At 42.4% G+C, this 27,367-nt stretch overlaps 1 protein-coding gene across 1 annotated transcript in view; it reads right to left on the reverse strand.

Annotated features, from left to right (window-relative positions):
* Window positions 1–3,789: 3,789 nt before the first annotated feature.
* Window positions 3,790–27,367, reverse strand: part of RASEF (RAS and EF-hand domain containing) — a 90,853-nt gene continuing 67,275 nt past the window's right edge. Inside the window, exons 10-17 of the mRNA XM_021677925.1 lie at window positions 20,097–20,331; window positions 19,643–19,780; window positions 19,379–19,526; window positions 18,023–18,104; window positions 16,680–16,794; window positions 13,145–13,264; window positions 10,431–10,507; window positions 3,790–4,099 (exon numbers count right to left, since the gene is read on the reverse strand). Of these exons, the coding sequence (XP_021533600.1) occupies window positions 3,994–4,099; window positions 10,431–10,507; window positions 13,145–13,264; window positions 16,680–16,794; window positions 18,023–18,104; window positions 19,379–19,526; window positions 19,643–19,780; window positions 20,097–20,331 (1,021 nt within the window). The 3' untranslated portion in view covers window positions 3,790–3,993. The remainder of the gene's footprint in view (window positions 4,100–10,430; window positions 10,508–13,144; window positions 13,265–16,679; window positions 16,795–18,022; window positions 18,105–19,378; window positions 19,527–19,642; window positions 19,781–20,096; window positions 20,332–27,367) is intronic.

Genomic DNA, 27,367 nt, shown 5'->3' on the forward strand with positions numbered 1-27,367 from the left:
CATGACTACTACGTATGTGCATCTGTGCGTGTCTGCAGAAACTCTTCGCAAAGCCTGTCTTATTTAAAGTTAATTATTTGCTTAGCCATTTTAGCACTGCATACAGCAGAAGGGAGGCAGCAGCGGACAAAGGGCTCAGGGCTCGGGGCATGTGTCTAGTTCAACAAGTACAAGGGCAATAATGATGCTGCTCAGTTAAAAAGGGTCCTATGCAAGTGAGAGCATGCAGCCTCATCCTAGTTTAGGGGCTGAGAGGGAAGACTTCCTGAAGGAAGTGAAGTTTCAGCTAAAACAGGAGGAGCAGGAGTTGGCTGGGCAGTGTGGGGGATGGAAGGAGTAGAATGGGTGTCCCAGAGAAAGGCACTAACCTCTGAGGTCATGAGGATGGCCAGGGCACGTCCTGAAATTTTTCTACAAAAGCCTCACTGTTTCTAGCTGTCACACCCCAAGCTCGTCGACCTGATGCCCTGCTGGCCAAGAGGACATGGCTGGACCACAGCACCAAACGCCACATATTCATTCTTTTCTCCAGCCAGCCAGCTGCCCAGGCCAGAGAAGACAAGTGTTTTAGAGGCATGGCTTCATCCAGGCACATCCTAGAATTAAAGTTACTTCAGGGATGCCTGCAGTAAAGCTGAAGGAAACACCCCAAAGGCCAAAGGAAGCGTGCTTTATTGAATTTACAATGCAGAAAATATTTGTAGTTCCTTAGACATTTGCATTGCTATAAAATTACACTTTATGGTATAATTATTAATGGTTTGAAGAGAAATAAACAGTATAAACGAAATATGGCTGATACTATGAAAATGTAAACCATATAAATCAAAATCATGAAACAATTATTCAATACTCAGAGGCCTACTTTATACATATGAAATTTCTTACACATATATACAATAAAAGCCCACAAAAGCCTTCACTCTGAAGCTGATCACTGTACAAATATGAAAATAAATCTTTATCTTTTAACCTCAATTTTATCTTCAGCAAGAGGGTTGTGTGACTTGGGTTTATGCAAATCACATTTGGTATTAAATAATCAAATGTCACATATGTCATATAAAGCAGCAAGTAGAAAAAATAAATTATGAAAATGCATGAGGCTAAAAGTTAACAGTGAAAATGTCTCCTTATCCAACATTCTTTTCCATGATGAAATGAAAATATTATCCAATGTGTCAGGATACATAAAAAAAAAAAAAGGAGCACTGTATAACTGTGATTTTAAAAGCCCTCAAAGGAAAAAATGAGTCAAGATGAGTTAGTTGCACAGGACTATGTGAATGTGTCACATTAAGTCTAGGTTAAAAACATTAATTTTTTTTTCTTATCAAAAATACACTTTGAGAACATCTGCCTGAAATGAAATGTTGGTGATAATGATGATTTCCCACCAATGCAGCTGAAAGAGCTTTTAAGCTCTAAGTCTCTGATTTGGATTTTGTTGCCAAAATACTTTTCCAGGTTCGAATAAAGATGATTGCCTTGTCTATCAAAGGCACCCATGCAAACTCTGTCCAAATCAGTGTGGGTGTAAACTAGCCATACAAGCTGGAGGCAACAGCCAAGGTAATACTTCTGTATCAAAGATATACTCTATGTACAAACTGTCAGACAAATACAGAGAGACACTTTGGGGGGAAATAAATAAAGGCCACACAGTAACATTTATACAAACACAGTTTTGTGCAAGTACACCAAACACCTGAACAAGTGTCCCATATGGCAACACATAGATCCTTTCTAACCCGGGTTCCAAAGATGCCACAGAGGCAACCAGCCGTGGCCAAATGTGCATCTCACGATGGCACAGAAATAACCACATCCTCCCCCATTCACTTTGACAATATTCCACCAGCGAGGGGCTCTTTCTGGTCAAAAATGCAAACTTCTTTTTCTGTGACCAAAGCTGTTAAACAGCATGGTAGAGTCGCCAGGGATAGAACAAACTTTCCAGTAAAAAAACTAGATGTCAACAGAGAGAAGGCATGCTTTTACAAACTCAAGCATGTTGTGGCTCTTTATAATCTCGGTGTGTAACATATCCGGTCAGTTTTCACTTAAAAAAAAAAAAAAATGAAGCTAGGGAACTAAAGATTTGATCATAAAAATCATAAACAGGAGAAAAACAGCTCCATGGAGTTGTTTTAATTCAACAAAAAGGAATGTTATTAGCTTATATAATACAATAAATAAGTTATTATTTAAGGTTTTTTCAGCAGACTACTTGGAACCTGGACCTATGTGAACCAAGGTAAGTTCAAATCTCTGGTTGGGGATAACTTAACTGGTTCAAGGCCACAGACAACCAAAAGCCAAAAACCAAAAACCAGGCTTCTGTAGGGTCAGGTGTTGACTCCTTCAGCTGTTAGAGACATTTCAATGGAGAAGACTGGATGCACTGCAGGTTCTAGAAGGAGAGCAAGACCCACCACGCTGCTGGTGGGGAGGAGTCACTAGTCATATTAAACAAAGGACTCTGACTTCCCATTCCTAAGGACGATGCCTCTTGTGAAGAGAGGAGTTTCCAAAACCATACATAACATTTCTTTCACCGTTCATTATTTCAGGAAGTGAATGCTGGCCACTATGGAGTTCAGGGATTTGCACCATATTGGAGATTATGCTTGTAAGTGATGGGAAGGTCTGAAGCAAACATGCACATTTTCACTGGGCAAAATGTTAAAGTGGTAGTGTTGGGTTTTTTTTAATGAGATATAATTCACATACCATAAACTTCACCCTTTTAACAATTCAGTGTTATTTCATATATTTACAAAGTTATGCAACCATTATCACAGTATAATTCCAGAACATTCTCATCCCCCCCAAAGAAACCACATCACCATTAGCCGTCACTCCGGCTCCTGCCTTTCCCCAACCCATGGCCATGACTTGCTGGTATATATTTTTAAGTGAAGAGTGACAACTTTCCTGGGCATTGTACTTTTACTAGTATGTAGCCTCCTATGTTTTCATTAGAATTTTTAACATGGAATTTAAACCATGGACTTTGTTGAGATGTCAGTACCTTGTTTTTTTTTTCTTTTTGTCATACAAATATTTCTTCCTTTGTATATAAAAAAAATAGATTTTTCTGTCTCCACTGGAGCCTACAACATTACCATTTTTTTTCCTCAATTAAATTCTGTTGTTTCAGAAATGAGAAAAATCAATACCCCAATATTTAAAAAGTATGACTAACCAGAGTCCTTATTAACTGTGAGCCATCATGGTCTCCTTCCCACTCCGTACAGTGCACCAAATCTGAGGGGCCAAGGCCTGCAAGACCAAGCTGCTTGTTTTGCAGATGAGGAAACAGATCTATCGTGGGCTGCTAACAGGTCTGAGACTACAGGCTAGTTAACAGCAAAGCTAGGATGATAATCCCCTTTTACTAGTATTCTAGTATCAAATATTTGAAAAAAAATGTTCTAGGTTATCTACAAAGTCAGCTACCATGTGGATCTTTGTCAGGGAGTTTCTTCTACAGCTTCGATCTGAGCATGTGATTTTTTTTTTTTTTTTTTTTAGATTTTTATTTATTCACTTGACAGAGAGACAGTAAGAGAGGGAACACAAGCAGAGGGAGTGGGAGAGGGAGAAGCAGGCCTCCCGCTAAGCGGGGAGCCCGATGCGGGGCTCGATCCCAGGACCCTGGGATCGTGACCTGAGCCGAAGGCAGACGCCCAACGACCGAGCCACCCAGGCGCCCCTGAGCATGTGATTTTTTAACATTTTTTTACACGTTATCTTTTGAGACTCTGCAAGGACAAGACAAGTACTTTTAACCAGGGGGCCTCAATCACTCACTGAAAAAGAGCAAAGAGCCGGGGCTCCAGAAGGATCTAAGAGCACAGTTCAGATTCCCACACTGCAACTTTCCACCTGGCTGTGTCTGGAGGATGCACCCCTCTGCGAGAAGCAAACAAGTCACAGACACTCAGTACTCTGGGACTGAAGACCTGACAGGCCAGGGATGTTCGGGATTTAACTATTGCAACAGTTCTTCATCTGGGTTGACTTTTTGGAACTGGTCCCGGTCAGATTGGTAATGGATTTGCTGTCATCTTCACCAGTCCTTTTTTTCACTTCCCTGGGGGGCGGGGGAGGGGAGGGAGGGAGAGAGAGACAGAGAGAGAGAGACAGAGAGAAAATGAATTACTGAGGTACAAAACTAAACCACAAATGGTTCTGTAAAATTAAAACAACACTGCTGAGCACTTGCTGTATGTCATCCAGACATTGTTCTAAATGCTTTGTAGGTATTGACTGTCTTAATCCTCACAAGGACCATGTGAATTTGTTGGGCCCCATTTTATATGTCAGGAAGCAAAGGCAAAAAAAAAAAAAAAAAAAAGGGTTAAGCAGTTTCCCTTTGGTTACCGGAGAGCCGCAGAGCTGGGCCTGGACCCACGCCTGCACTCTGAGCACCAGGCCACGCTCACCACGCACAAGGCAGGCGCACACTAGACACGTGTACACAGGTGCGTGCACACGCGCACACACACGACCTACTGTTGCTCTCTCCTGCAGTTTCACATGCTTTCCAGTCTGCCACACGCACAGCGCACTCCTTAGCACTCTGGGACCCGGCTTCCATCCCCGACTAGTGCTTGCTGACCTTAACAAAAGCAATGATGACTTTAAAACCACTCTTTAATTATACAAGATCATGAAGACAATGATGAATGGTTAAAATCCAGGGGGAAAAAATCTTCCTTTTGCCTCTTCCTAAATTTCTTTTAGAATTAACAGCTAGAGGCTATAATGGCAAAACTTCTCTAAGATCTTGTGAAGACCTCCTAGGGATAGTATCCTTCCAAGTGTATTCCCAGGGATACCCGTGAAACAAGCAGACCCTGAAGTCCCACCTTAGACAAGACCCTGAATGGCAATCTTGACTGTGACAGCTCATTCCCAAGAGGCCCCCAAACAATCCCACCTTCCCCATCAGTGCCCGGGGCCCCCCCATCAAGACTAGGGAGCCCCCACCATGGGCTCTCCCTCCACAGTACTGACTCTGTCTGCGACTGCTTAGATCCACAGAATGCAGAGGAACTGGCGGGCTAGGACTCCAAGCCAGGCGTTAAAGCTGCTCTCGGCTGCCAGGGCTCCTCAGTGGAGAGGGCCACAGAGTGGCCCTGGGGACGAGCGGCCAGAAGGACTAGGACCCTGGTGGCAGACGCCCAGCCGGAGCCTTAGCCCCACGGCCATCTGGCTGAAAATGCACAAGACACCCCAAGCAAAAGCAGTCCAGGGACCTTCCAACTGAGATCCAGCACATTCTGGTAATTTCAAGAAATTAAGAAGTGGTAGTTGTTTTAGGCAACCACGTTTTAGTGTGTTACAGAGGGGCAGATACCTGAAACTACTAAGAACTGGCATATTCCGAGTACAGCAACGTGGTTCAATGGAAATATAATGTAATCCACATATGTGATCTTAAATTTTTTAGTAGCCACATTTAAAAATGTAAAAAGAAACAGGTAAATTTAATTTTATTAACATATTTTAACTCAGTATAACAATTATCATTTTAGTATGTTATCAATAAAAATAATGAAGTATTTTACGATTTTTATACCGTTTTCAAAATCTATACCTACAACACATCTTGATATGGGTTCGCCACACTTCTTGTGGCTTGTGGCTACCAAATTGGTCAGCACGACTCCAGATGGTGTTGATATGTGCTAACTTTTGAAAACCACTATACTATGAGTTGGAAAGAAGACATCTCAGCAGAAGAAAAAAAGAGGAATTAATTCTTGCTGAAGGCGAGCTAATAAACGCTGTACTATACATTTTCACATTTTTCTTATTTAATACACATAAACAATCACACAACATAAACACACACACAACCCTGACAGGTGACAGGTGAGCATTATTATCCTCACTTCACAGATGAGGAAACAAAGACTCAGGAAAAGAAGGAAGATACACAATCCAACCTAGAACACTACATAAGACTCATTTCAGACTCCTGACCTCCAGAACTGGAACGTGATACATGTGCATTGCTTAAGAGACTATGTTTGTGGGAATTTGTTACAGCAACAACAGAAAACTAATACAACTTCTAACTGCATCATCTCAGACATTTGGTCATTCAATAAATGCCCAATTTATGCCAAACTCTGGGACCCTCTCTTAGTGAGCGTTGAGGGAGAGACAGAGGCTAAACAAATCATTACAAGGTCCCTTGCACGGTGTGATGCATGAATACAAAGGGTACACCACAGTCGTGCTGGCCCGCAGGGAAGGAAGGCTTTGTGGAGATGGAGCTTCATGGACACTTTGACACTGGAGGGACCTCTTGAAAGAACAGGAATTGACCTTCACTTAATGAGGAAAGAGATTCCAGGTGCAAGGAACAGCCTGCATAAAGGCAAGGAGACATAAAAGAGCTTGGCCACAACTAGAAATAACGTTTGCTGTGTCTACAGATATCATTCCTTTGGGAAGCAAGATAAGAGATGCAAACAGAAAGGCAGGTGAGGCCAGACTGTGAGGGTTTGGACATGCTGGATACAGTCAAGCCTTTGGGATTCCCTCTTGTTGATGGGTGGGGATGTGGTTATGGAATTTTAAAAAGAGGTGGAGGTTAAAAATACAGAAATTGGAGAAGTCACCAGCTAGAGACAGTTCTAGAAACCCTGGGGGTAGAAGACAGTAGGCAGAGAGAGAGTAAAGAAGAAGAGAATGTGGAATGCAGTCCTGAGATTGCCAACACTGAAGCAGCAAGCTAATGCTCCAGAGTGGCAGCGACAAGTCCCAATGTTGCCACTGAGCAGCTGTGTCACTTTGAGCAGGTTGATTAGCATTCTACTCCTCCACTTTCTTATCTGTACAATGGGTATAATAATCATAGCACCTTCACAAGACAACCCATATCTCTCCCTTCTGGGTGGTCTAATGGCCTCTATAAGCTACAATCATCTGGCTGCCTGGTCAAATGTTTTCTCTTTTCTTTTTCCTCTCGTTAAATTGCATGGCCTGCAAATACTCATTTCCTCGGTATCTCTACTGAACCATGTATGTGGCCTCCACGGGCTGAGTGCTCACAATAATGCAGCCATTTTATTGAACCTGAAAGCAAATATTAAGGAGGAAAAGTATGTACCCACGTTGTTCATCTGGCCTTTCGTTTCTTTAATCCACCATAAGTGCAGGCATGTCCCTCCCACTTCACGGAAATCAGACAGATATTCCAAACACCTACAACAGGTTTAAGGCTGGGAATACTGGACTTTCTCACCAAAAACTACCACATGCTTGACAACTGCATGTTAGGTGACTCTGTCTCACGGGTAGATTTATGGGATCCCAACAGGCTCAGCTCCTGAGCTGAACAGATACATACATCAACCTGAGCTTTTTTTGTTTTGTTTTGTTTTCAAATCTCAGGCCATTAATCAATTAAATGCCTTTGGAAGTTGAATCTGCAAAATGTGTAAAGCTCGTGGTTCTGGTGATGGCAAATTCACCTGCCAATGGACAATGATTGTGATAAATGTCCTGTCAGCATTATGGGGAAATTGCATTTCTAGAAAACAGTTTTCTTGGGATTGAGAGGTTTCCAGAAAAAGTAGTACTTGTAGTTTCTAGTTTCGGGTGTTAACCAAACATTCATGGCCTCCCTTCGAAACAGAATTCTGTTTCGACAGTGTAAAGCCATAAACTCGTCTAGTTCACATTTTATGACATGACACGGCGTGAAAGGTGCCCGTGATGGGAATTGCCTTACGAGATCTAAATTGAGAACGTAGCATGTTTTACATTATACATAACTTTCTAAAGGATGTAAAACTTTTTTTTTAGTATTTTATTTATTTATTTGAGAGAGAAAGAGATAGCAAGAGAGAGAGAGCATGAGCAGTAGGGAGAGGGAGAAGCAGACCCCCCCCCCCCCCCCCCCCTCCACTGAGCAGAGAGCCCGACACGGGGCTCCATCCCAGGACCCTGGGATCATGACCTAAGCCAAAGGCAGATGCTTAACCGACTGAGCCACCCAGGAGCCCCAGGATGTAAAACTTTTTCACCTGCGGCAACTCTACCATTTCCACGTAAGACTTAGGCACTTTAACAAGCAAATCTGAAGGCAGGATATAAAGCAAATTAAATTTTTTAATATTTGCTTTATTTATAATTTTCCTATTTAACACATCGCTAATGTGACAAAACCAGAGACCTCACACCAGGCCATCATGCAATAACAACGATAAAATAACTCCTTGATGAGTGGTTCCCAAAGAGTGAGCTCGTGACCAAAAGGCCTCTGCACACAGGTGTGGTGAGTAAAGAAGCACAAGGCTGTGTGCGAGCTGCACTGAAAACAGGGCGCGGGGCAGGAGCAAGTGGGAAGAAAGCGCAGGCGGCTCACAGCCTCTCCCACCTTTATGATACAATAAAGAGAATCAATTCGGCACTCTGGGTGTGACCATGGCAATCTGGAGTCATTTAACTTTAATATGACCCCATAAAGACAATTCAGCATTAAATAGCGACCGGTATTCCGTGGGGTACCGGTGGTTCTATGTAGAACCACAGACTGGCAGAGCTAGAGAGGACCTTGGGGGTCGCTTTCTCCAGCCCCCTCCCTCATTTTACACATAGAGATGCCGAGAGGGAGGCAGGGACTTGTCCGACTCCACAGCTGTTCGGGGGGGCGATTTAAGATCGCACTTTGAGCCTCCTGACACCACGGTCCTCCATTAAGCAGGGTAGGAGGCAACAGCCTCGCAGGGGGCCTGGCGTGCAGCGTCCTTTTCTGCGGGGCTGGAGCAGCAGGCCAGCACCCCACTGCCAAAGCTAGGGTGTCCTTCTCCCTGCCTGCTCCGGTTCAGCTTCGGGCCCAGTGATGCTCTGAAGACCTGCAGGCCCTTGCCAGACCCCTCTAGCCCAGCAAGCACATCACCTCCACCCAGGAATCCCCAGGTACCTTGTAGCAAAACACCAGTACGAACACCCAAGAAAGTATAAACACCTACCAATTCAGCAGTGAATCCACCCTCAGTGTGTTGCACGGAATCTCCCCCCGCCTCTGCTGAATGAACCTTCCTTGGCCAAAATGGCCAGCAGCCCCTTCGCACCCACAGATGCACGGAGTCAATTACATCACCCAGCTTATGAAGGTTTTACTTGGGCTCTTGTTTGACAAATGTGGTATAAGCCCATGATTCTCCTACTAAAACCACGTCATTAACCTTGAATCTATACGTGCTTAAATGTTTACCTTTCTTCCACCTGTTCTAGGTCACACTCACAGCACTGTCTTTGCTTTGCACAAAAATGTGGTGGGGGCAGGTGGCTCTCTCTCTTGGACAGATATCAAAGGAGATAATGTCCAAAGACTGAGTTTGAGCCCAAGGCGTGTGCCAAGCCCTGCCACAGACTAATGTCAAGCAGGCCGTTTAAAGTCCTGGGGTCCATTTCCTGATTTTCTCAAGTGAGGGCAAGGATCTCACCCAAGGCCCCAGTCTAAGCAGCTAGTAAGCACTATAAACACCAAGTCACTGATAGAAAAGCAGCACTGAAAACACTACTTGTCATCGTATATGAGCAGAAGAGGCCAAAAGTCATACTAAAGCTAAGATTCTTGTAAAATTTCACAAATGATCAGGAAAAAAACCACACACCCAAAATTATGGCTTCGCTTTATCAGCAATTAAAGATCTATCGCCTGAATTCTGTTCATGCTCATTTTCTTTTTTTTTTTTTTCCTTTCCTTTCTTTTTTCTTTTGGATATTTAATCTCTTTAGGCCAGTAAAGAATCATCTTTTCATTTGTGGCAGGAAACTAGGCAGAAGACATAAATCTAACAGATAATGTTGTTATTTCCTAAAAATCAAATTTACTCCAAGGATTAAAAAACCCATTTATATCCAAGTTCCTCAAGGATGTAATTTTCATTCTAATCTACATCCCAAAATGTTATTTATTATTAACACCATCGCCTGAGCTTAATAATTACGAGTAATTATTTTAATAAAGTGCTTCCAACTGGCGTGATATACAATTTGCTTTGTTGAGTTGTGGTTTTTTTCCCCTTTACCCCAGAAAATGTCATAATAGACAGTTAATTTCATAACAGTCTCTTGTGTTTAAAATCTGGTTCCTGGAAATGATTCATACAAGTCAACTATTAGCTCTGCGGTGACATTTTGCAGAAATGTCAACGACACCTCAGATGCACCTGCTTTGTTTGGCGGAAAAGGCACTTCGCCAACGTTCACAGTGAATAAGCAGCACTACCGGTTTTTATAAAATCCGTGTTCGATTGTTTCTCTAACCACTACTGAAATACGAGACAGTGTTTTCCAATGTATATTCGTGTCATAGCCCAGAAATTTGATATATGCACCAACTACGTGAAAATTCAATCCTGTTTTCATTTTCCAAATATAAGACACCACTTTACCGAGCAAGATGGAGAACAGCTTCCACTATATTTGAGCCGTCTTTGGCACTGGTTTCACAGAACAATGCCCCATAGGTCTGTAGAAAAGAAACAGACACAATTAAATGAAGCCTTTATTTAAGGCTCCTGGAATTTTAGCTTTTACAACCCACAAATAAAATAAACACATTCTCCTGTTGAGTATGCTAATAGCTAAGACACTGGATTCACAGTTTCGATACTTTAAAAAAATAGTGAATTTGAGTCGAGTTATTCCAGACACAGCTCCGAGTCAGGGGATTTTTATTTTGCCTTAAAAGTAACACAATACACAATTTCATGTTTTAAGGTTCTTTTCCCCACAGTCCCACCAGTTGCTACAAACGTTCTCTATCAGATAATCTGAGAGAGGTAAAAATGATAGCTTAAGGTAACCACTCACAAATTAAATGTCCATCAAAGGTATGTCTCCTTTGGGCCGGCAGCTAACATGCATCCCTTCACACTATCATCTTTTCCTATCAAGATTCAGCAACCTCCGTGTTGCTAAAAACCAACAGACACTGTCTAGTGCTCTATTATTCTACCTCCCAGGGGTTATGTATATGACGACTGATGATATCACTCTCCTGCTTCAAGCCTTTCAATGCTTCCCGTTCCTCTCCAAGTAACGCTCAGATGCCTCCCCATGGCCGACAAGGCCTCTTGTGCATGTAGTCCCAGCCCACCTCCTAGCTTTACCTGCCACCCTCCTCCCTCGCTCGCACTGCCTCGGTTACTCTGACCTTCCCTCTGTTTCTCCAATGTTCCAAATTCCCTCCGACCTCACGATCTTTGTACCTGCTGCTCCCATTACCTGCATTATGCCCTTCCCCCCAACAGCCCCCCTTCTCCAGGCTCATTCCTACCTACCTTTTGAATTTTTCTGTAATCCTCCCCTGAAGTTAAGATTCAGTGCTATCTAAGCTGACACGTCCCTGTTATGTTAGGTCTTACTATTAGGAAACCTCACAGCCCTCTGTGTTTTTCCTGCATTGCACCTGCCAAACTGTAACTGATGAAGTTATTTGTGTGTGTCTGCCTCAAGACAATGTCCCTGCGGGAAGGAGAATTGCATGTGCCGTGGACCTGGGTGTGGGTGACGCAGTATCCTGTGGGGGTAAGGGGAGGATGTCATGGCCACTCCGGAGCATGGAGAGAGAGAACGAAATGAGGGGAAAAGACTCCACAGTGGGACCTCTACCCATGAGCCCTCGAATCCACAGAAAATATGTAACAATCCTACAGTGAACATGAATGGATTTCTAGTGGGAACAGGTAGTGCTGCTGCTGAGTTCTATGGCTAGGATGTTATGGGGTGACACGGAGACTGCCCCCGAGGGTGCAGGAGGGTAGGGGTCACGAGATGCATAAGTGAGCAAACGTTGGGAACTCAAAAATCCTGAGGAGGGGATAAACCCGGCGTGTGGCTGGGAATTACGCGCTAAGGGGGCGTGTGGGACAATGTGGCACGCGGACTGCATACGTTTAATACGTATCTCCCCCAGAAATGAACTATATGAAGACAAGGACTGCCTGCTCTAGTCTTTCCCCAGCACACAACGAAGGGCATAGGATTAAACGTGCGGAATGAATCTCTTCTGTGCCTCACTGCTTAGCTTTGATGTTTAGCATGTTTGGTCCATAGTTCTAAAATTTAACAAGAAAGATTTTCCAACTTAAAACAGTGACTGAAACTTCTTTTTACAGTTCATGTGCACGCACTACAGCACAGTCTCCCCGTGCGCCCACATGCACCACCAAGGCAGGGGCATCAGATCAGACTGCAACGGCGTGGGCTTATCCGACCCCCGGCACCTCTGATGCCTTGTTTGGGAAAGACAGGTCCTAAGGGGGACCTGGAGCAGTCTCACACACTGGTTGTGACGGGAGAATGAACGCTACCCCCAGTAATCTACTGGATGGAAATGAGCTTCATTTCTATACAAGCGCATAACCAAAAAATAATTTTAGACTATTCAACTAAGCATAAATCTTAGAGAAAAAAAAAAAAAAAGTTTCCCAATTCTCTTCCACCCAGGTAGCACACTGCCCTTTGGCACAGTAACCCTCTGGAACTAAACCACATTTTCTAAACGGGACACCCATTCTTTTGCCTTGACGTGGATTCCAGAACCAGAGGAGTCCAGGAGCCGGCTGAGGGTGAGGAGTAAGGCAGGATAATTCTGGCTGCTCCTTGTCAACGTTCTTCAATGGGGGAAAATGACCAAGTGATCATTTTAGCTCCATGAGGGGTTTAATCCTTGGTACAATTACTTACATTCATACATTCATTGAAGTGTGTGTAGCGGGGGTGGGGGTTGTGGGGGCACCTGGGTGTCTTAGCCGGTTGTGTCTGCCTTTGCTCAGGTCCTGGGACCAAGCCCCGCGTCAGGCGCCCTGCTCAGTGGGGAGCCTGCTTCTCCCACTCCCTCTGCCCCTCCACTCCTCCATTCATGCTCACGTGTGCTCTTTCTCTCTCTCTCTCAAATAAATTTTAAAAATAAAATAAATAAAGTGCAGGGGGGGCAGCACTGGGAGTTCTGCCTGAATAAGAAGGCCAGGAGCCCCATCAAAAAGGGTGGAGGTTTGCCAAAGAACCTCTGAAAGCGAATGTAGACAGAAGTGAAGGGCCGCTGACTGCAAAGCTCATGAACGGCTAAGGTCTATCCCAACAGACCCACTTTCGCCCTTACCATGGCCAGTTTTTCTCCCAAGTATCCTGGGACACACTTCTGTTCCTCTGCTGTGGCAGCATCACGGAGATCAGCCTTGTTTCCTACCAACATGATAGGAATACTCTCCTGGGTTGCATCCTGCCAGGGGGAAAATAATTGTGTGCTCATCAAATAGTGAACAAGTTCCACTGACAAGAGCAGCCGTACCAACAGCAACTTCCACTCTCCAAATGCCCCGTGGGAGCCACATGACCTGCAGGTAGTATCTTCAAGCCTCAAAATCTCTCTACAAAGAGCCAAACATCTTCCCATCGCCAGGTGAGACCACTGAAATTCAGAGAAGTTAAACAAGATCTTGCAAAGGCCAGGGCCACGGTCCAAATACTCCCCATCATCCCTGCCACCATACGAACCAATATGAATTCAAGGGGCATGAGCACAGAATTATACGTGGCCATGGCACCCACACAATTTTCTGCGACTTTCACTCCAAACGGTGCTGATGACAAGTCAACTTCATTATCTCAGGTACAAAACACACAGGAAATCCCTCAGCCATCAGGGGATAAAAACAGAGCTTGCAAGTTCTACACTCACTGCAATCTGGTTTACAACAAATGCAAAATGTGAAGGTCCTAAAGGTCAACATTTTTCTTACGAGGAGTCAATTACCAATCATTCGAAGGAATCGATTCTAAGGCTAATGCTCTCAAATCAGCTTAGTCAAAGTCCCCGGTCCACACGGGGCCTGAAATCAGGCGAAATGCTGCATGTTTCTGCCTCAGTTTCCCCACTGGTAAAATGAAGGGGTTAGTGAGGGCACACCGCACCTCCGCAGGCTCTGAAGAGAACAGAGGATGACAACCTGACTGGCCCAGAAAAACAGTGTTCTGGTTCCTAGGCCAGGGCAGCGGCAGCCCTGACCAGGGCATGTGGAAGTGACCTTCCGCAGCGCCTATGGGTACCAGCTGTGCTTTCAGTTTGCTGTTACCCCTGCCCCAGGATCAAGAAATGAGCCTTAAAAACGATGGCATTACATTCGATTTCCTTTCTCTTCAGACCATTCTCCAACCGAGGGCACTGGAGTGCAGTAACAGCAGAGGGGGGAAGGGAATGAAGGGCGCTCTCCAAAACTAGGTGTTCCGTCCATTGAGGTGTTCATTAATTGTGTTCTTTGGTAAACTGTTCAGGTTCCAAGTGGGCAGCCTTTGGAAGCCACTCAACATATACTCCCTTAAGTGAGCCAAGAACCCAAGCTTCTAAAGGATTTCCCAAAGTTATTCCAGTAAATACGGACAACTCCTTAAAGTCTTGACTCCAACACCACCTTCCAGGGAGGCTGCCCTGACCACACCATCAGGCCCTTTACCCTGCCTTCTTCTTGTTTCCACAATATTTATCATATTCTATCATTCCATTTATTTTATTTATTTGTTTGTTGCTTGTTATGTTTCCCCTCCTCGGGTGCAAGCTCCCTGACTGTGGGCGCATTGCAGGCTCTGGAATGTGCACAAAGGAAGCTCTCCAAAAATTCTCCACAATGTGTAAGTCGGGAAGAGATCTCACATCTCAAGTGTCTCCTCCATTCAATGTTCACCCAAGTATTCAACCAATACATTACTCACAACAGGTAAGTAAATAGCCTCCGTTTTATTTTACCCATGACTTTATTGTAGGACTGTGTAACCCAGTGGTTTTTATTGAAGTGTATTAATTAATTCATCACTGACCTTCTACTACCCCTCAGCCTTCCAGCCTACCCCAACAATCACACTCTCAGTTTCCACCTATATTTAGAGTGGCCACGTATAGAATTTCCTCACAGAATTTCCTCAAATTACAAAGGCTGAGCCATGGCAGAGGTTTATCATGCCCATTTTCCCCGAAGGTGAAAGTCAAATGCCAAGTGGTATCTAATTTTTCCCCATGGCAAATTCAAGAATTCATCTTGAACATAGTTTTCGTCCTTTTCAGACCATGTGAAAGGTGATCCATGGAGCTGAAAAGGTCACTTACCACGTGTAGGTGATTAGCAAATGATGGCAAATTACAGGTCCTGGCACACACCGTGGCTGGTCACTAAGGGCTATTTCAACACTGGCTGACCTTGCCTTTGGGCCTCCTGGCCTTGCGCATAATCCAAGGACTTAAAATGCAGACTAAGTACAAAAGTTTTAACAATAAAAAGCTTTGCCGTGGATTTTAAATATCTGTGGGTACGAGTCTGTGGGGATTATGTTACTCTCTGGACTCATCGCTCTATCCCAGGGAGGTCCGTCTGTTCCCTTGAGCAGATGCTTCTCCTCTGTGCACTAAATGCACCTTGGAACTCCTCTCTGGACACCAAAAGCTTCTTTTCTCAACCCGCTCCTTCCTCTGGTGCTCTATCAGAGCAGGAACCAGGGTTGAATCAGGAGATCCAAGGTCCCATTCAACCCCTGCCCTCTAAATAACCACAAGCCAGGGCCATATACTTTCTCGCCTCGGGTTTCTCATAAAAAGTGAGAGTAACATTACACTTCTCACTTCTTTCCTCAGATACGTTACAGAGATGAATATAACATGTGGAAATTTCGTGAAATAAAAATGCTACATAAATGTCAACACACTGGGCGCCTGGGTGGCTCAGTTGGTTAAGTGACTGCCTTCGGCTCAGGTCATGATCCTGGAGTCCCGGGATCGAGTCCCGCATCAGGCTCCCTGCTCAGCAGGGACCCTCCCCCCTCTCATGTGCTCTCTCTCTCTGTCTCTCATTCTCTCTCTCAAATAAATAAATAATCTTTAAAAAAAAAAAAGTCAACACACTTCCATCATATTTATAATAATTTTAGGTCCTATTTTCGTAGAACAAAATGCACATCTCACATCACTTCTTTAGTTAGAAAGAGAACATTAATTCTGTTTTTTTAAACGGTATGAAATAGGCCCAACAGAAGAATCTAGAAGCTAACCTGATATATAACAATCAGTTCTCTGTTTAGCCAACACTGCACTGTTTAATGACTATTAAAGATTAGAGATAATACACTTAATTGAAAAATTATATTAGCCACTGTTTTTTTTTTCCAAGAGAGTATACTGAACGACAGCTTGAACTGTAGTTTTATGTTAATTATTAACCGTTGGCAGCATACTAACTGTGGTCAAAATCATTTCCTACTTTTAGAAATTATTTACCATGAAACCAAAGGATATGAAAGCTCCTCAGATGAAAGACACCATCTCATTTAACCAAAGGAAAAAAAAAAAAGCACAGATGTTACCATGTTTAAAATACCATAAGGGGTTCTGATTTTATCTGTAAGAAAACCGGAAGTTTTATTCCCAGAAACTCCCTTCTGTGGTATCCATGGCTCTGTGGAAACTCACCCAGCTAGTGAGGAAGAGACCAATACTGCCAAGTGCCATGAGACACTCCCCCTCTCACATCTAGTCCTTCCTGACGAGCCTGGATCTCTAATGGTGTGCACTTCAACAAAGAGGAGAAATCGCGTTTTCTAAGATGGTCTGTGACGCCGGTGTAATTTTTTGTTCCTTGGTTTTGATGTCTTACCTCAATCATGTCCACCCATTCTCGTACATTGAGAAAGCTTTTCTCGCACGTAACATCATACAGTAGCAGAACACCATCTGCTCTTCTGAAGTAAGACTTGGCGATACTTCTGAATCTGGCAGAGAGAAAAGCATGTAAATGATGGTTCTAATCAGTCTGTTGGTCAGGTGCTGCCCCTTCTTCATCTCTTTTATGCTCCCTTTTTTCTCATCGTCTAAGATAAGCCCCCATCCGGAAGAATCTCATGGCAACCTGGCACTGTGACACAGCTACCGTGGACGACTGGAATGACTCAGTGGAAGCTAACAGAATAATTTGGGGTGTGATCTATGAGAGCCAAGCAGTTTCTCCATCAAACAATCCCAAGAATGTCTACAAACCCCAAAGGATAACCAGGACAACGTTGAGAGCATAATTTCTTACAAATTTCAGCCCCGGCAACAAGCTTCCAAACCCACACGTGGGACACAGGGAAGGAGATACATAAGAGAGAACATCGTGGTTTGGGGAGTGGGAAGGGAGTACTGTGGGGGTGGCGTGGAAGACGACCTAACAATGTGGAGTACCACAGCATGCCAGAAGCTTTATACCTGTGGGGTGCGGGGCGGTTCGCTAGGGGAAGAGCATACCTCAACATATATGTCCCAACTCTAAGCCAACCGCAATATTTTAGAGCATCTTAAAAAAGGCCATGTTGACCACAAATGTTTTTTAAATGTTGAAAGTCTCAGTCTGTTAAGAGAATGTGAGCTCCATGTGAGTAGCTTTTGTGGATTTGTGTCTGCCCCCTGTGGAATCTTCGCAGCCTGAACAGTGCCTGGTACAGAGGCGGGCTGCAACCCATACTCACTAGTGGAACAAGTGGAAAGATGCTCTTTCCAAAGAGTGAGGCAGGATTAAAACGTATGCTTGATGCTTCCGGTCATCAGCAATGAACGCAAGAGAAGGCAACGTCACCAGACGTGAGTCTTCTGTTTAGTTCGGGCCTCTGCCCTTGAACTGAGGGGAGCTGACAGATTCCCTCTTCCATCTTTTATTGAGCTTGGCTAAGTACTCTTCACACTGACACGTGACCTAAATTCTCTTATTCAGAGAGGGCACTCTCCTTTTTCCAACTGAACAGCAGCTCGGAGGAAGCCTAATGATCTCCACACACAACTGACAGGTAAATGGAGAAGGAAAGAATGTGGAGACATGCAAGCATTCCTGAAATCCTAATATACTATGTAATTATACAGTGTATTATCATTATAGGATTATGAGCATTAAAAACCACCAAGTGTGCCATGAGGCCCGTCTATGCAAACCAAAGCCGAGCCCGCTGCGCTGTGGAAAGCACTTGCCTCTCCTGACCCGCCGTGTCCCAGAGCTGCAGGACTGTTCGCTCTCCATCCACAATGAGAGTTTTCATCTGAAAATCGACTCCTGAAAAGGAATTACAAGAGAACATGGGAAACATGATGTAAATAATTCCATTGGGTTTTACTCTCAAGCCCTCTGTAGATAAGACAAAAGCTGGTAAGCCAAAGCTGATGAGGTAGAGAGGGAGGAATGTGGCCTTCAAGGAGGGTGACCTTCAACTACTAATTACAAGTCAGACCACACATGTGCACACAGATGCACCATCTGCAGGGTGGCTAACTTGGGGGAGGATTTAATCTACAGACAAAAGGAAAACCTATGTTCTATTTGCCCGTGTAATTAGATGAACTCGGGTATGTCTCCGTGTTTACATATGTGTGCTTGTGTGCACATTAATATGTGTACGTGTGTACGTATCTGTGTGTGGATACATATGAGATATGTATATATGCCATGCTCTTTAGCAACTGAACAAAACACCGTGGTCTTTTTATGAATCAAATTAAAGTGAACTTTCAGCTTTGTTATCTTGAAGGGTATCATGAAGAACCATAAATTTATGAAGATGCCCATTGTGAAGAGGGTAATCAATCTGTTCTAATATTTCTAGTCATCAAAATAAGAACTCTTTAGATAAAGAAGAAAGGTGAATGATAATTTGCATACCTTCAACTCCTCTTACTGATTATTATGCAAATTTGGGAAATCAGGACACTTCTTCTCCCGTTCTCATGAGTGTTTACTCATGTATTCCATTGTAAAGGAGGGGGAGGGATCATACACCTGGCTATGATCTTGACCATGACAAAGTGGCCATCAAGAAGGTCACTTTATCAACATCAAATGGCGTCTTATCAGAAAAGCTTTCCCTGGTGCAGTAAAAACTGCACCTCTCTCCAAATCTCATATTCTTTTATTTTCACCCATTGCCCTCCTTTGGGATGAAGTTTCCTTGCAGGCTGGGATTTAGTTGACTCTGTTCATTGTGTGTCCTCAGCACCTACAACAGTATCCGGCTCACAGCAGAATTCAGGAAATGTTTGCTGAATAAATGAATCTGTCGTCTCTGGTTCTAAACTTGGTCTGGTTGCTCTGACTGACTAAGTGGATATCTTTGTCCTTTGTCGGTTTTCTTTTCCTAAAGTTGGGTCTTCGCCAAAACAGAAGAAGACCATGCTATAGACAAGGGCACACACACACATACACACACACATATCCCTATATGTTATATATGTATACAGAGAGACCTGTGTATCTGTGTATCTAATCTCTAAGGAAAACAAGATCAAGCTAAAAGAAGGTCATTTCCCCATTACTGACTGAAGAAGGAACCATACCCAGGGTGGCACTGGTATTTCCTCGAAATTCATTCTTGCAGAGTCTCATGAGGAAACTAGACTTCCCCACTGCAGCATCCCCAGCGAGCACAATCTTGTAAGCCTTCTGTGAGCTGGAAGACTTAGGGTCGCCGTCCACCATGTCTGTCTAGGGGGAAAAAGCCACAGTGGGTGACAAAGGTCGTGCCAGTGTTCTTCCTAGTAAGTTATACAGCACCGAAAATTCACAGTGCTCATGAATAAAATAACTCTGAAACTACCTACCTGTGGTGACAGAGCCGAGATGGGCTTTCTTGAAGAACTGACGATGCTGCCCTCACTAGCGGACCCCTGGGGTTTCCAGTCTAACATGGTGGCCACACCATCTGCACCAAACGTCTCTTCATCCCTTAGATCAGGAACCTGGTTTGTTTGTTGTTGTTTTTTTTAGTCAGCCATTAAAAAACAAAGTCTCTCATTACACATATACATCATGGATTAAAGAGAAGAAAAATAGGCAGCTGAATCTATAGTCATTGCTGTTACAGAATAGAGTAGCCCCAAATGGCAATCTGTGGAAATTTCTCCCTACCCTGGTGGAGAAAAAAAAAAACGTTCTACTGACTATGTTTCATATTTATAACCTTTAGGTCGTATTCCCATGACAGATACAAGTCAAACAGGGTGACAGATTTCTATCGAAGGTACAGCCCAGGAGACAGTGATTTCTGGGGCTTACATCTATGTCTGAAGCATCGCCCCCAAGGCTCTCCTGTGTGCCGTGTGACCTCTGAAGTCCCCTCTGGTGCTTGTATTCCACCTCCGAGTCATATCCGTTGGAGTCTCTCAGCGTAGACAAGCCGCTGTCGAAGCAGCTCTCGGGAAGGCTGTCCACCTCACAATTCATCCTCTGCATAGGGTCACAGAGGGCCAACGAGTCACAGTCCTCATCCACATAGGAGGAGCGGGATGACCTGGTGATAAAGGAGAAGAGAGCTTTACCTGAGGGTTCACAAAGCTCAGGACTACACACAGCAGTGGACTCAAGAAGACCAACACTCTCACTTTTACCAAGAACCACAATGTAGTCCATGATTATTCATCAGGGGAAACAAAATGTTCAAAGCAACATCAGCTTATTCTGTGCAACAATCAATTAAGATGAAGACACTCAAGTCTAACATTTAATAAAAATGAAGCCATTTTTAAAATCACTTTATTTCCTGATACAAAAGGAATTGCAGTGTCCAGAGCATGAATGCAATCTCAAGTTAAGAAAAATGTATGCAGAAGATGTGAACCTTTTTACTCTAATGTGGTCAGACCATATTCCAAACAGCTTGTCCATTTCTGGATAACAGCTCTACTTTTTAAAAGGGATGCTGAGAACCTGGATGGGAAAGGGAACCATGATGTAAGACCCTCAGACACAAGAAATGATCCCATGAACTCAGCTTAAGTCTTCATGGTTTCCCTCTTCAAATATTCAGAGAGCTGAGACATGAAGACGAAGAATACATTCTCCCAGGATGCACAAGACAAAATAAGGGCCAGCTGATAAACTTTTCTAGGAGTCATATTTCTAATCAATATGGTGAAAAATGACAGGCAATTAGAAAGGTGTGGTACCAGAATACGACATATGAGTTTTCTGCCACTGGGTGTTGATACATAGTCTAGAAAGACTCTTGTAGGAGAGGTTTCACAGGGAGGTGCTCTGGATAAATGCTGGAACCCCTGACTTCTATGGACGTTTCCATTTGTAAAACTTTCTAACATCTTAAAAGTGAGGGAGAAATTAACATCAAACAAGAGAATCAAAAGAAACCACATCATTTCCGTATTTACTTTTGTTTTCCCATCTGATTTTCACAAAAACCTAAGTTTATACTGAAATAATGGGGCGCCTGGGTGGTTCAGTCAGTTAAGTGTCCTACTCTTGATTTTGGCTCAGGTCATGATCTCAGGGTTGTGAGATCGAGCCCCACGTTGGGCTCCGTGCTCAGCTCTGAGTCTGCTTGAAGCTCTCTCTCCCTCTCCCTCTGCCCCTCCCATTCATGCTCTCTCTCTCTCCCTAAAATAAATAAATAAATCTTAAAAAAAAAATATTTTAGTGCCATTAGCAAATGCTTAAAATTAACTAAAAATTAAGAACTTTACCACCAAACTCTCCCTAAATATGTTTACTCAATTACAAAGTCTTTATCCTGGGGGCATGTATTCAAACCATATCGCTAGCCTAGCTCTGTGTGTTTGTGTGTATACATATGCTTTTTTGTTGTTTCATCATTTATGAAATTCTCCTTCTAAAACTGATCTTAGCCACACTATAAGGAACCTAAGAAAACTGTTCTCATTATAATATAGTACAAACTACTTCAGCTCCATGTCATTATTTTTTTTTTTTTAAAGATTTTATTTATTTATTTGAGAGAGAGAATGAGAGACAGAGAGCATGAGAGGGAGGAGGGTCAGAGGGAGAAGCAGACTCCCTGCCGAGCAGGGAGCCCGATGCGGGACTCGATCCCAGGACTCCAGGATCATGACTGAGCCGAAGGCAGTCGCTTAACCAACTGAGCCACCCAGGCGCCCTCCATGTCATTATTAATTAGAACTTTTTAAAAAAAATTTACTCAGATTTTTGATAAGGAGGGAAGAAGTGAAATACAGAATTGAGAAATCACTTCCATGAATATCTAGACTCCAAATTAAAAATATAGGTACAGGGGCACCTGGGTGGCTCAGTCGTTAAGCGTCTGCCTTCGGCTCAGGTCATGATCCCAGGGTCCTGGGATCGAGCCCCACATCGGGCTCCCTGCTCTGCAGGAAGCCTGCTTCTCCCTATCCCACTCCCCCTGCTTGTGTTCCCTCTCTGGCTGTCTTTCTCTCTCTGTCAAATAAATAAATAAAATCTTAAAAAAAATAAAAATATAGGTACAGACTTTCTCAAAGTCAACTTATATATGTACACCCTTTTAAAAAGTAAACTATTCTTACTTGCCCAAAGAATATTTTCATAAGTAAGTATGTACAAATATAGGACAAGCTATATTTTTGTTACAAATCTTAGAAAAAACACAAAAGGGGTGCCTGGGTGGCTCAGTTGGTTAGGCGACTGCCTTCAGCTCAGGTCATGATCCCAGAGTCCCGGGATTGAGTCCCACATCGGGCTCCCTGCTCGGCGGGGAGTCTGCTTCTCCCCCTAACCCTACCCCCTCTTGCGCTCTCTCTCTCGCTCTCTCTCTCTCTCAAATAAATTTTAAAAAATCTTTAAAAAAAAAAAAAAGAAAAAGAAAAAACACAAAAGTTTATATAAGTTAAAATCCAGTAAGGCCACAAAAGCAATAAAATTAAATTTACAAGTTTTTATATTAGCATCAAAAAGAAAATAAAATGTTAACTTCTTATATTAAACTAATGACCCTCCAAAGAGGACGTCAGTCCAGACCCTGGTGGCCCGCTAGTTATTATTCAGGGTGATGGGCACCCAAGTGCTATACTCCTGTCTCTCTGAGCCACTGGGGTGTGATGACTTTGTCCCTTAGAACCTACTCTTGAGGAGTTCTTAATCCAGTACTGATGAGCCTAATTCATGGTGTATAATCTTTTCCAAAATGAACCATGGTAAAATTTCCAAAATAATTTTCAGTTATGGTATCTTTTCCCCTATGTGCTTAGAATTGATCTTAAATATCAGTCAAGAAAAATCACACCACACCCACACATTTTTAAAAAGTAATGTCTATTTCTCAATAACAGAGCAAGTGAGCTGCCTACATGTCTATAAACCATCAACATTTATTATTTCACAAATAAGTGAGCAATGAAAACATCCGATACCTGGACAGGATTTTCCTAAAAGTGATCACCAATAAGCCCTGGTAATAGACCTTCCTGAAAGGGGACCTGACAATTTTGTTATCGCCAGGGTAGTTAAGTACATTATTCTTTATTTTTTGGTTGATCTCAAGTTTTTATTTAAATTCTAGTTAGTTAACATATATGGTAAAATTGGTTTCAGGAGTAGAATTTTAGTGATTCATGACTTACAAGTAACACCCAGTGCTCATCTTAACAAGTGCCCTCCTTAATACCCATCATCCATTTAGCCCTTCCCCCACACAACTCCCTCCATCAACCCTCAGTTTGTTTTCTATAGTTAAGAGTCTCTTATGATTTGCTTCCCTCTCTCTTTTTTTTGTTTTCCCTCCCCTATGTTAATCTGTTTTGTTTCTTAAATTCCACATATGAGTGAAATCATATGGTATTTATCTTTCTCTCACGGAGTTATCTTGCTTAGCATACTACACTCTAGCTCCATCCACATCATTGCAAATGACAAGATTTCATTCTTTCTTTTTTTTTTTTTTTTAAGATTTTATTTATTTGACAGAGACACAGCGAGAAAGGGAACACAAGCAGGGGAGTGGGAGAGGGAGAAGCAGGCTTCCCGCCGAGCAGGGAGCCCAATTCAAGGCTTGATCCCAGGACCCTGGGATCATGACCTGAGCCGAAGGCAGACGCTTAACAACTGAGCCACCCAGGTGCCCAAGATTTCATTCTTTTTAATGGCTAATATTCCATTGTAGGGATTGATAGGTGTTTTGATACTGAATGTGTAGATTGCTTTGGGTGGTATAGACATTTTAACAATATTTGTTCTTCCAATCCATGAGCATGGAATGTTTTTCCATTTCTTTGAGTCCTCTTCAATATCTTTCATAAGTTTTGTATAGTTTTCAGAGTACAGATCTTTTACCTCTTTGATTAGCTTTATTCATAGGTATCTTACTGTTTTTGGTACAATTGTAAATAGGATCTATTCCTCAATTTCTCATTCTGCTGCTTCATTATTGGTGTATAGAAATGTAAGAAATTTCTCTACGTTGATTTTATGTCCTGTGACTTTGCTGAATTCATGTTATCAGTTCTAGTAATTTTTTGGTTAAAGTATGTCATCTGTGAATAGTGAAAGTTGACTTCTTCCTTGTTGATTTGAGGGCCTTTTATTTCTTTTTGTTGTCTGACTGTTGAGGCTAAGACTTCTGGTTCTATGTTGAATAACAGTGGTGATAGTGGATATCTCTCTTGTGTTCCTGACCTCAGGGGAAAAGCTCTCAGTTTTTCCCCATTGAGGATGATATTGGGTCTTTCATATATGTCCTTTATGATGTTGACGTATGTTCCATCTATCCCTACTTTGTTGAGGGTTTTTATCAAGAATGGATGCTGTATTTTGTCAAATGCTTTTTTGGCATCTATTGAAAGGATCATATGGTTCTTATCCTTTCTTTTATTAATGTAGTTCTTATGCTTTCTTTTATCAATTGATTGATTTGTGAATATTGAACACCTCTGCAGCCCAGGAATAAATCCCACTTGATCGTGATGAATAATTCTTTTAATGTGCTGTTGGATTCAGTTTTGGTAGTTTGTATGTTTCTAGGAATTTATCTATTTCATCCAGATTGCCCAATTTGTTGGCATATAATTTTGCATAATATTCTCTTATAATTATTTCTATTTCTGTGGTGTTGGTTGTGATCTCTCCTCTTTCATGATTTTATTTATTTGGGTCTTTTTTCTTTTTGGTAAGTCTGGATAGGAGTTTATCAATTTTATTAATTCTTTCAAAGAACTAGCTCTTGGTTTCATTGATCTGTTCTACTGTTTTTTGTTTGTTTCTATATTGTTTATTTCTGCTCTAATCTTTATTATTTCCCTTTTTCTGATGGATTTAGGCTTTATTTCCTGTTCCTTTTCTAGCTCCATTAGGTATAAAGTTAGGTTGTGTATTTGAAACTTTTCTTGCTTCTTAAGGTAGGCCTGTATTGCTATGTACTTCCCTCTTAGCACCACTTTTGCTGCATCCCAAAGGTTTTGGACTGCCATGTTTTCCTTTTCATTTGCTTCCATGCATTTTTTTATTTCTTCTTTAATTTCCTGGTTAACCTATTCATTCTTTAGTAGGATGTTCTTTAACCTCCATGTATTTGTGGTCTGTCCAAGTTTTTTCTTGTGGTTGACTTCAAGTTTTACAGCATTGTGATCTGAAATATGAATGGTATGATCTCAATCTTTTTGTACTTGTTGAGGCCTGATTTGTGACCCAGTATGTGATCTATTCTGGAGAATGTTCCATGTGCACTCAAAAAGAATGTGTATTATGCTGCTTTAGGATGAAATGTTCTGAATATACCTGTTAAGTCCATCTGGTCCAGTGTATCATTCAAAGCCACTGTTTCCTTGTTGATTTTCTGCTTAGATGATCTGCCCATTGCTGTATGAAGGTTCTTAGAGTCCCCTACTATTATTATATATTTTCAATGAGTTTCTTTATGTTTGTTATTAATTGATTCATATATTTGGGTACTCCCAGGTTGGGGGCATAAATATTTACAATTGTTGGATCTTCTTGTTGCACAGACCCCTTAATTATGATATAGTGCCCTTCTTCATCTCTTGTTACAGTCTTTGGTTTAATATCTAGTTTGTCTGCTATAAGTGTGGCTACTCCGGCTTTCTTTTGATGTCCGTTAGCATGATAGATGGTTTTCCATCCCCTCATTTTCAATCTGGAGGTGTCTTTAGGTCTAAAATGGGTCTCTTGGAAGCAGCATATAGATGGGTCTTGTTTTTTTTATCCCTTCTGATACCATCTATCTTTTGATTGGAGCATTTAGTCCACTTACATTCAGAGTAATTATTGATAGATAAGAATTCAGTGCCATTGTCTTCCTGTAAAGTCACTGTTTCTGGAGATTTTCTCTGTTCCTTTCTAGTCTTTGTTACTTTTGGCCTTTCCTTCCCACAGAAAGGGTCCCCTTTAATATTTCTTGCAGGACAGGTTTAGTGGTCAGGAACTCCTTTGGGTTTTGTTTGTATGGGAAACTTTTTATCTCTCCTTCTATTCTGAATGACAGCCTTGCTGGATAAAGTATTCTTGGCTGCACATTTTTCCCTTCAGCATGTTAAATATATCATGCCACTCTCTTGCCAGATTCCTGTGGACAAATCTGCTGCTAGCCTGATTTGTCTTCCCTTGTAGGTTAGGGATTTCTTTTCCCTTTCTGCTTTCAGGATTCTTTCCTTATCTCTAAATTTTGCAAATTTTGCTAAGATATGTCTTAGTGTTGGCTGGCTTTTGTTGAATTTCATGGGAGTTCTCTGTGCCTCCTGGATTTGGATGTCTGTTTCCTTCCCCAGATTAGGGAAGTTTTCACTTATAATTTGCTCAAATAAACCTTCTGTCCCCTTTTCCCTCTCTTCTCCTGGGACTCCTATGATAGGAATGTTATCACACTTTATGGAGTCCCTGAGTTCCCTAAGTCTATATTTGTGATCCAATACTTTTCTTTCCCTCTTCTTTTCAGCTTTATTGTTTTCCATAATTTTAACTTCTTTTTTAAAAAAATATTTTATTTATTCATTTGAGAGAGAGAGAAAGAGAGGGAGAGCAGGGGGGCAGAGGGAGAGAGAATCCCAAGCAGACTCTGCACTGAACGTGGTGCCCAGTGCATGGCTCGATCTCAAGACCTGAGCTGAAACCAAGAGTCAGAAGCTTAACCGACTGCACCACCCAGGCACCCCCAAATTTTATCTTCTATTATCACTGATTCATTCCTCTTCTTTGTCCGTCCTTGTTGTCATTACAACCAATCGGTTTTGTATCTTGGGTATAGCATTTTTTTTATTTCAGCCTAACTAGTTTTTAGTTCTTTTATCTCTGGAGTAAGGGATTCTCTAGTGTCTTCTATGCTTTTCTCAAGCGCAGCCAGTATCCTTATTATTGTTGTTTTAAATTCTGGTCCAGGCATATTACTTATATCTGTTTTGATTAGATCTCTGGCTGTGACTTCTTGTTCTTTCTTTTGGGGTGAATTTCTCCATCTTGTCATTTTGTCTAGGTCACTATTTCTTTGTGTGTGTTAGGAAAGCCTGTTTATATTTCTTGCTCCTGAGAGTAATGGCTATACTAAAAAAAGGTCCTATACTGTCCAGGACCTGATG

Source organism: Neomonachus schauinslandi, chromosome 13 (assembly GCF_002201575.2).
Source record: "Neomonachus schauinslandi chromosome 13, ASM220157v2, whole genome shotgun sequence".
Taxonomy (NCBI): Eukaryota; Metazoa; Chordata; class Mammalia; order Carnivora; family Phocidae; genus Neomonachus; species Neomonachus schauinslandi.